Source organism: Brachionichthys hirsutus, chromosome 7, assembly GCF_040956055.1.
Source record: "Brachionichthys hirsutus isolate HB-005 chromosome 7, CSIRO-AGI_Bhir_v1, whole genome shotgun sequence".
Lineage (NCBI taxonomy): Eukaryota > Metazoa > Chordata > Actinopteri > Lophiiformes > Brachionichthyidae > Brachionichthys > Brachionichthys hirsutus.
In genome coordinates, this window is record NC_090903.1 from 12,893,744 (window position 1) to 12,904,201 (window position 10,458).

The following is a 10,458-nucleotide window of genomic DNA, read 5'->3' on the forward strand; positions in this document are numbered from 1 at the left end:
GGTTGTCCTTTCCTGGCAGGTCATGATGAAACTCCCAGCCCTGATGCGGCCCTCGTCCTCTCTACGGTCCTGGGAAGCTGTTTATCTCCTAACAGTCTTCAGGTTGCCAGTTTGGCACTGGGACAATTATAAGTTGGAGGTTGTTAAGCAAGAAGTCTAAATTCTCCCCCTAGAAACTGGAAAATATTTCACAGACTCGTGTCAGCCAGTCAGGCCTGACGAGCAGGCTGTCAGTCTGATTGACGGCTTGACAGCCTTCCCGATATCAGCACTCAGCGTGTACTCAGCCGGTAAACAGGCGGCCAATAAAAAGTAAACTCCTTGAATGTTCCACTGGCCAGTTCGTGTTTCACTGAGTTTCATCACCTCGTTATCAAAAATCAGCATGATGGTGACAAATTCTCTAGAAGGAGCCAACTATGTCCAGTTAATGTAATAATAAATCAGTGCCATGCTGTAATTTCATCATGGATATGATATGGTTTCCACTCTTGAAAAATAATTGCTGCCTGAATGGACAAACAAGCATAAAAGTGTGTTCTCAATGATAGACGCTCCGTTTTTTGGACGCAATAAGCTTTTCCCGTGATGCATTTTTCTGGACTGGTGATTAACCCGGTAATTCCAAAACATCGCTTCTATGTGTCGCTTAAGCAGAGACGGAAACAGAAGCACGAAAAAGAAATGAAAGAAATTTGAGCAGCACGCACGTCTGTGTGTCTTCAGGAGGCACGGCGTCCAGGCAGAAGGGCTTCCGGGGTTGCATTCGCTCCCTGCAGCTCAACGGAGTCGCCCTGGACCTGGAGGAGAGGGCGAAGATCACGCCCGGGGTCCGGGCCGGATGTCCGGGATACTGCAGCAGCTACGGCTCCCTCTGCCGGAACCAGGGTCGCTGTGTGGAGAACGCCAACAGCTTCTCCTGCAACTGTGGCTCGTCGGCTTACACCGGAGCCTTCTGCAGCAGAGGTACCAGGGCGTCGTCATGGAGACGCAGAATGAGTTCATGATTAATGATCAAAAAGAAGACCCTGAAAACTTTGATGGCAGTGGTTAGAAATGTTCCTTTAAAGCGGTGTTATTGTCTCTTAAATAAAAAAAAAATGTAATCTTAATCTTAATTGATTTAAGAATATTTATGCTGGTACCTTGTTTTAAACTCTTGAGAAAACTCTGTATCTCCTTTATTCTAGAGGTGTCGGCCATCTTCAAGTCGGGAGCATCCATCAGCTACACCTTCACCGAGCCGGTGGTGAAGGAGCTGAACGGGAGCGACCGCACCTCCTCCGTCTACTCCGATGTGACGCTGAGCGCAGAAAACATCTCTGTGAGCTTCGGGACCAGCCAGAGTCCCGCTCTGCTCCTCTACATCCGCTCCGATCACACAGAGTACCTGGCCCTGCTCCTCAACAAGAACCGTGAGCTCTCTGATCCTCCTGCTTGGGTTCCATTTAGTTGACCTTCTCGATCTTTGGTGCCATTGCTTTGTTTCTATTTTTGCCCTGTAAAAAAAAAAATAGCTGCACATAAAAAGCAAATGAAATCATTATATTGGATTCCCCCCCCCAGCCCCCGGGTGGCTCTAAAATATTCCAACAAGGACTCATTATTGATGATGCGTGACAATGTCATAATTAGGGTTTTAATTACCACAGTTTTATTTGTGGCTCTTTAGATCATTTTGATTAGCATAATTAACTTGTTCTTGTCTTGCTCGGTTTAGCTCCGCCGAATCGTATGAAAAAATCATTCATTATAAATAATCACGTAATGAAATCGGACGAAAAACGCTCTCTGGATAAAATGTCTGGTAATTGATTTTGCACGGAAGATTAAACAGCATTTTAGACTTCCAGGAATGAGTAACATGTTTTGTTGCGTATAATTTAGAAGCATAACACCTTCATTTTTCTCATAGTTGCTGTAATTATCATTTTGCCCATCCATATTATATGAATGTGTGAAGTATATAAACACCAAAGATTACTTTTGACAGAAACAACAATGTCTTTTTGCAGCCGACAAGCTCGCTGAAAACCTCACGCACTCGTGTGACTTAATTGTTAATTGTGGTCATTTTAGTGTGAACGCACTGCCAGGCTGTCTCCGTTCTCCTAATGAGCGGGTTACAAAAAGAAGAGCGTGAAACATAATTAGCACGGCTGAAAAGTGCGGCTAATGCATTGGCTTTAAAACTTTGTGTTCTCCCTTCGTGCTAGAACTTGGAGACGTGCAAAGAAAATCGAATTATCCCTCTCGTGTCACACCGGTCTCACTATTATCACAGCCATGCATAATTAATATCCTGTTTAAAGTATGCTTGTGTGAAATTGCAGTCAATTGCTATGCCGTTTTTCATTGTCTCATTTAACACAGTGTTCACTTGAATAGGTCACAACTTTGAGTGACGTAAAAATCATATCAGTTATCTTCTTCATGCTAATATTAGCAGCATCTGGAACAGTTTATTCTCTTCTTAAATGCTGTGACAGATGAGCTGGAGGTGTGGTACAGACTGGACAGCAGCAGAGACGCCGACATCCTGAGGAGCAAAGTGAGGAACCTCGCCAACGGACGGCTGCATGCCGTAACCGTCGCCAGACGTGCAGACGCCGTTTCTGTCCAGGTAAGACATAAGGCGGTTTTAAATGCTCCATCGGGTGGGCTTTGTTAGCTTTCTCTGTGTCAGTCATCAGGGTGAAAATAAGGCTCTTTGCCAGCTTTCATGAAACTAGACCCTGAAGCAGACATAATTCTTATTGAGAATGTATGAGGCTCTATGCCGATGATGTACAACTGTACCTTTGGCTTTAAACAATCATGACCCCCTAAAGGAACTTTTAATCTTCTATCAGATTGACCACAACTCCAAAGAGGACTTCAACATCACGTCCGATGTAGAATTCAACGGCGTCAAGTCATTGGTTCTCGGCAGAGTGTACGGTGAGTGACATGACGGCAAAACCACAAACGGGACCTTAGACACCCACTTCAACTGCTGCCCTTGTCTAAAGGGTGTGTCGCTAAAGGGGGAGGCAGATGGGCCGTTATTCAGGTGATGAGATATTAGCAACGTGCATTATGGGTGGTCACCTAATCTGAAACCAGTTTAGGGTGGAGCTAAATTCATGGCGACTTTGTTGGGATATTGAAATCAGCATCAAAGTGATGGAACTGGAGGTTAGTGATTGGTTAAATGATAAGCATCGTCATCAGGACCATCACCAGAGTAGGATCCCTAAATTCACTTAGCAGAGGGATGCGCTCTCTTTGAGCCCTCGAAATGTTTCCGGGGGGAAATTCTAACAGCATTTTAGAACTTGTGTACTTGTACATGGTCTTCTATGTTAATCAAATGCATGAAAATATAGAGAGTTCAAGCCTGAATAAAGCCTGCTGATTACATTTTATTACCTTGAAACTGATGCTTTTCCAGACAGAGCCCCTCGCACTGCTTGATATACTCCGACACAATGACAGCATCTAGTTGTGTACCTTTGAACAACGCCTTCAAAGACAAGACTAAGAATTAAGATTTTAATAAGATGGGAAGCTGTGAGTTTTCCCAGACTCCAGCTGTAAAGCTGCCTCTGCAATCCTACTATGAAGAAGCAATGCCTTGATCAAAATATTTTTACCACCCAATTACCGTCTCTTCCTCTCCAGACTCTGGCAATCTGGACCCGGCACTGTCTCACCTCGCTTCCTTGGGTTTCACGGGCTGTCTGTCTGCTGTCCTCTTTAACTCCGTCAGCCCTCTGAAAGCTGCTCTGCTCCACCCAGATGCCAGCTACGTCACCATCACCGGTCCACTGCTCCAGTCCACATGCGGCTCAACTTCAGCCAATCCAGACGCAGCAGACGCCACGCACCACCTATCAGGTCAGAGGAAACCTTATACATAAGTCCAAAATATCTTTCAAAGATTATCCTCATCTTTCATTTTGTAAATTGTAGTATAATTAATTTTTCTTCTTTACTGAGACAAAACTTTCATTCATTAGTGCGTCAAAGGTTTAATTTTCTCTACTAAACTCAGCTCAAGTAAGTTGTTTTTTTCCCGCCATAGCAAAGTGTCGTGAACAAATATCTGAGCTGACTTTTCCACTGCAGACACTAAAATCTATCAAAAGTGATCGCATGAAAATCAATGAATGAGTGATTGATGAGCAGAAAACTTTGAAGGCAATAATATGATCGATCTAAAAGTTGTCCTGGTCAAGAAGAGTAAGCATAAAGGACACACAAAGAGAGGGGGAAAAAAAGCAGATTTTAGCGATTAGATGCAGGTTTCTGTCTCTTTTCTATTCCCCTTTCGGGTTCTGATGATATACTGTGTTACTCTGTGGTCACTCATCGTGGATTCTGTGGAGATGTGTCGTGGTACTCAATAAATTCAATCTGCACCGATGCGAGGTCTGCATATACTTTGTGTTTGCCTCGACATGCATTCATTGGGCGTCTTTCTGCAGCTCCTCTGCCCATTTCTAGTTCTCATGTTTAAAATCATTTCTCTCCCTCATCTCTCCTTTCTTTCTCTGTTTCTACCTTTATTACATTTCTCATTTCCTCACGCCAGGCCAGTCTGGATTGGCGGGAGAAGGTCAGCCCGAGGTCAACGCCATCAGGAGTGACTCGGCGCTTATTGGAGGTATGATATTCTTCACTGTGACGATTGTCATTGATCCGTATTGGTAAAATAATGTTTCAAACCGGTGCAACTGCAAGATCCTTACAGAACTTTTCTGTGTTTTGTTTTGGAATGTTCATTGATAGTTGGGCGACATCAATTTCATCAAATCTGCATAGCGTGTAGTCGTTTAAATGGAAGCCCTGCATTGTCCCTCCAACAGTTTGACTGTGTCTGTGTGCAAAATGAAATCACAGCCAATTAGAATACAAATGACTTTGTATTCCACATGGAAATGACGTTTTTCTTTTTTTTTATTGCTAATATTGATGCAGAAACCTTCTAATAAACTCCATTGCCAGGGGAAATGAGCTGAGTGCACCGCTAATGATGGAGCAAAAGCAATCTAAGGTTTTCTCGCTGCCTGTTAGCACGCGGCGGCGGACCAGCTGCTTTAAGCAGACATTTTAGTTCCAAATGTAAAACTTCTTCTCCAGATTGACTTTTCATTTCTAATCTGCCTCATTTGAGGTTTGAGTGAGGTTTGATTCCTAGGTTCTCCTTTGGGAGTGACCAGGTTGGATAGGATTAGATATGAGACAATATGAGGGACAGTGAAGGTTAGACGTTTTGGAGATGAGGTCAGAGAGGACAGACTTCGATGGTTTGGACATGTCCAGAGGAGAGACAGGGACTATATTGGTAGAAGGATGCTGAGGCAACAGGACTAGATGCGTGGTCTCTGCTGCTGCAGGATGAAGGCGGTTTAATAGCAATTAGCTAATTCAACAGAGATCTCACTGCGCTTTCCACCTGTCTAATGAAAAGCCCATTTCTCCGTTGCTTGCTCGGAATCGTTGCTTTATGGTCAAACCTTTTAAAACAGCAGGCATATATTACAACTCTGGCATCCTTTCATTGTACGGCGCGGCTTTTATTCTGCATCTCGCCTGGCTGGTGTAATTAACAGCAGTTGTTCCACTTTATTTTCCATCAGGCTCTTTTATCGCCGAAAAATAATGACGCAAAGCCGCACAATTAAGGATAAATGTCAAAAGATGCTTTGAGGTCTCTCTCCAATCAATTTGCAGCATTGGCTCATATAAATATGTTGTTGAAACATTTAATTAGGAAAGGATAAATATAGCGAAATACGACTATAAATTCAAAGAGTGTTTAAAAAGAAAAAAACTACTTTAATGTCCTGAATTGAACACGACAGAGTTTCTTTAATGCAAGTCTAGATTTTGAGGTTCATGTGTCTGAATGAGGTAACTTTGACCATCTGTCTTCTGCAGGTATGATTGTGGTCGTGATCTTCGTCAGCATGTCTGCATTGGCCATAATGGCCCGAGTTCTCTACAGGAGAAAAAGGACATGTCAGAGCCGTGAAGTCAAAACCGAAGCCCGTCCGGAGCTGGCATTCAGTCGATCGCAGAACGGCCCCAGTGAGACCCAGAAGGAGTATTTTATTTAGGGTAGAGGTCTGACAAACTGTTGACCTGCCCGGCGATGAGGCTGAGGAGATAAACAGAGACATCGGCCATCGACTCTCCAGACAACACGGGAATCCACTCCCCTTCCAGCTCCGTTTCTTCTTCTGTGGTTGCAATTTTGTAATAAAAAACTGCATAAAGATGCACAAAAAATAAGTGTTGAATTTATAAGTTGTCGATCCCGACGGGACAATTGTAAATATTTGATTATATGAATCTTGGAATTACAACTTTATATGAGAGTCCTTTTTTTCCGTGCTATTGAAATGAAGTGCTGTTTGATTTGAATGCTTCTTGATTCGATTGCATTGTTTTCATGCTTTTTGTTTGTTCACACAGATCCAAAGGCATCCAGTCGCACTGATCATTTCTCATTTTCTCAGAGGGACTGTGCATTTTATTCACCGTGACACTCTCTCATAACGTTCCATCCTGAGCCGATTCACAGCTCGGATGTTCGTATCTATTTTTGAACGGCTGTCTCCTTTCAGAGAAGCGTCCGGTCGATTCAACCAGAACCGACCCACGGTAGTCGCAGCTTCCATTAGGACGGATTCTTCTTCACACTTCTGAAGGACATTAATAAGCTTATGTCTAAAACGATATCGTCCTCTCTGCCGCTTTGTGTGGGCATTCGGCTGCAGGGTGGATGTCAGGCTGCTCCTTGTTGCAGGAACGGCCTAACGTCTCGCTGCGCTGGAACGATAACACGCACAGATACGACGCTTGGAGACGTGGTGCGGCCTCCCACGCAGACAGAAGGATGATCCAGCTGACTGGATCGCTGTCAGCAGGTGGCGTTTGCAGATAGGATGCCTCCTACGACACCTCATTAGGGACGGCGAGGGGAGCATGCATTGTGTTGCGGCGGCGAATCACTGCAGCGCCAAAAGAGGACATGCAGTGAGACGTTTAGATTCAAAAAATGATGTGTGTGTCCAAGCACATTTTAGTTCCTGTCTTCAGTGTGGGTATGAATTGTATTTATTGTTAAACACTGAGTATTACTTAAAATAAATACTGACTGTAATCCTATAGTTTTGTCATCTCGATTGATTACACGTTCAATGTTCCGTACCCTTTAAATCATGTCCTGTAGACACACACACATTGGCACGGACTGCAGGTGTCAGTCACGGCAGTGTGCTTCTCACAGTTTCAGCTGTCATAACTGGAAATGTGTTTTAAGTCATTTTGATAAAAGAAGAGCTTGAAGGTTAACTCCCGCCAAAAAAAAACACAACAGAAAGCATTTAAAAAATGGCTGCCATGGGCGCCATGTTGAAAATCAATGATGCCTCCATATCCAAATGTCATGCTCGTACCATAAAACGCACGATTCTTTTCTATTTTGAAGCTGAGCGGCTGCACTAGCATTGCAGTTAAAGTTCACCTTCCAGTCAAGTCGCAGCGCTCCCGGCTACACTGAGCATTTCATCATGAATATATTATGTGTTCTTTAAATCACCTCTGTCCGTATTTACAGCCACCGCTGGGCGATCCGAGCTGCGTGCTCGAGGCCCTCGGCTCTTCTGTGTAATTCTTCACTCCCAGTCGCTGTCGTACATCAGAAACGGTGTTTTGGGCTCAAGGTCAGAGTGTCCAGAAAGCCAGCCCAGTGATGGATTGCTGTTTTCCAGGTCCTTAAGCGCTGCAGGACAGTGACAGAAGAGAAATGCATTTTTTTACGTTACATCTTCATCGTGCATGTCTCAGAGTGCATGAAGGATCAATAGCTGCAGCCGTTTCCTGATGAGCCGCCGCTGACCCTCATCGTCCTGCGGGATGAATCCAGTTTTCTCCCAGTAGAAACGACCTCTGAGTTAACCTCATCTTCCTCTTCCTCTGTTTCAGCTCGCTGGCTGTTGCTTTTGAGTAAAGACACCGCACTGACTCCCTCGTGCTTCCATTTGTTATACGTGATGCCAAAATCCTTCTCCAGTCAGGAATTTTTTACACTTTTTTTTAACACTGTTTATTATCCATGACCTTAATGCATGAATTTAACTCAGAGGAACTCCCTTGGCTCTTTGTGGATGAAGACAGGCTCACTTTGATTTGCATTGTGCACCCATACAGCCTCTTATCTTATTGCTCACTAGGCAGTAACTGAGCTGTAGCAAAGCTGTCTCTTGGGTCTGCATGGTTCCTCCTCTTTGAAGTGCTGCCTGAGTGCTGTGACTGTACAGACTCAACAAGACATCTGAGGGGGGGGGGTTCTACAGGCTGTCAAAGCAAAGGAAAATACAAGTTAATGCATTGCTGTGCAGAAACACAAAGAATTGAGGCAGCAATGTTTCAGTCTGCAGCATCTGTGATCGACAAGTCCTCAAAGGTGTGATTATGTGTGATACACGTACAATAAACTTATTCTGTATTTTCTTTTGTACGTATAAGCGGCAAAAAATGGATGTAAATCCAGCTTTTAAACTAGAAAACCACTTGGAGAGCACAGACCTCCGCCAAGCACCTCAGTCTCCCTACATTTTGATTTAAACTAAATATTTGACTAACCCTAACTCTTTCTGAGAAGAAATCTTACATTTATTAGCTTCTTGAGGAACAAACTTTAAAGAAAGAGAACTATTTTACAGCCATGGCAGCACATATCTGCACGAGTCAGCATGCATTACCTTCATTTTGTCCTATTGTCGGTTCCATATGCTCCCTATTCTAGATTCACCAAACGGCAGCCCGAATTAAAGGCACGATGTGTTTCAAAGTGAAATCTGACAATTATTTCATTCCCGGCCGGAAAATGGCATCTGTAGATTTAACAAGATCTGAATCAATTCATCTACGCATCATTTGTTTGTTTACGCCACCGCAGCCAGCAACAAGTTTTTATTACTGTGGAAAAACTTCTTTCATTACGTTTCAACGTTGGAAAGATTTAAATTTTTTAGTCAGAATGAGTTCAGCCATGTTTCTTTCTTTTTTTTTATCCATTTCAGGAGACAGGATGATTAACAAAAAAAATAACCTCTGTTGGCTCAGTCAGCAAAACAACACATTTACACATATCCTCCGCTTCTGGCAAGAAAGACAAGAAGAAGAAAAAAACCCCACCATAAATCCATTTTAAACTGTTACTACTTCCTCCTCCACTGAAGACTCAGTTTTCTGTGCCAACTGTTACTGTTTTTTCTGTCTTTTTTCTATCTGTTGTTGGCAGGATTGCTCATCTTTTAGGAAGATTCCTTCCAAAGTTCATGTCGAGAAACAAGTTGTTTGCTTTTTGTGCAAATTCAGCAAAGTTTTTCTGCAGGAGGGACAGATGAAGATTTTATCATGAAACATGACGCGTCACGGCTTGTACAGCATGACTATGTAGATGACGAGTCATTACTTAAAATGTAAGAATAAATGTGGCCGTGTTGCATACGGGAACATTGTGAGAACAAAAAAACTCCGTTTGTAGAAGAGCTACTTTCCATATTTTATCCCCGTTCCTCACACATGGACATGAATAAACGAGACAAACTATGGACACTTCAAACAGTGAAGAACTTCAAATAAAAATGAAACTGGTGCCGCTGTGCTGCAGAGAGTGCGGCACAGTTTTGCATGCCCACGCGGTTCTGCGGTTTCTGGCACGAGCTCGCCTGTAGGAACGCGGATCTAGATGATTCTGCATCCCTGCCTGAGCATCATCAGAGCGTATTGTTGCCGCCTCACTCAGGTTGCTTGTCTCAGAATAATCGGTCCGCTCAGCCTCGCTGCCTCGACGGGAGCCATGTCACTCGGCCTTTCCGTCCCGCTGGGCTCCCCGATGTTTCCGGGGCTCTGGCGTTACACCTCCTTAAAGAAATGAGGCGAGGTGAAAGTTCAATCAGGTGTGATTTTCAGGCTCATTCACACACGATTTCCTTTTCCTCTTTCGGTTTCCTTTCTAATCTGACTCTGGATGTTCGGTCTTCCGGATAAACCGACCTGATGTAAGATCATGTCGGTGCCAAACGATGGGTCGACGCCTCCTGTCTGCTGCTGTCAGCGGTCATTTCATCACAAAGCCGACACAAGCCGACACGCCATCATTTTCACAGCCAGTTCATCACTTCCAGCGGACAGGAAAAGCTCGTCAGACTACACTGTGGCTCATCTTCCATTCGTTTGACACTCCGGTTGTCAGATTTTATGATCAACTGTTAGCATTGTGCTGCTAAACCCGTCATCAGCTGTTCAGATGTGTGTGTGTGAGTAAATGTGGCCTGTCACATCGATTGTAAACGAGATGAAAGAGCAGAGAAGCAAAGGAATAGTGGAATAAACCTCAAATGAACTATTTCTGTCCCGGACGGAGGGTGTTCGGATGGATAAGATGTCAGTTCTGTG

At 43.9% G+C, this 10,458-nt stretch overlaps 1 protein-coding gene across 1 annotated transcript in view; it reads left to right on the forward strand.

The window, feature by feature from the left end:
• LOC137896117 (contactin-associated protein-like 5) overlaps positions 1–6,104 on the forward strand; it is a 34,609-nt gene extending 28,505 nt beyond the window's left edge. The window contains exons 18-24 of the mRNA XM_068741645.1: positions 727–966; positions 1,191–1,415; positions 2,490–2,623; positions 2,853–2,940; positions 3,664–3,879; positions 4,577–4,648; positions 5,926–6,104. Of these exons, the coding sequence (XP_068597746.1) occupies positions 727–966; positions 1,191–1,415; positions 2,490–2,623; positions 2,853–2,940; positions 3,664–3,879; positions 4,577–4,648; positions 5,926–6,104 (1,154 nt within the window). The remainder of the gene's footprint in view (positions 1–726; positions 967–1,190; positions 1,416–2,489; positions 2,624–2,852; positions 2,941–3,663; positions 3,880–4,576; positions 4,649–5,925) is intronic.
• Positions 6,105–10,458: the final 4,354 nt, after the last annotated feature.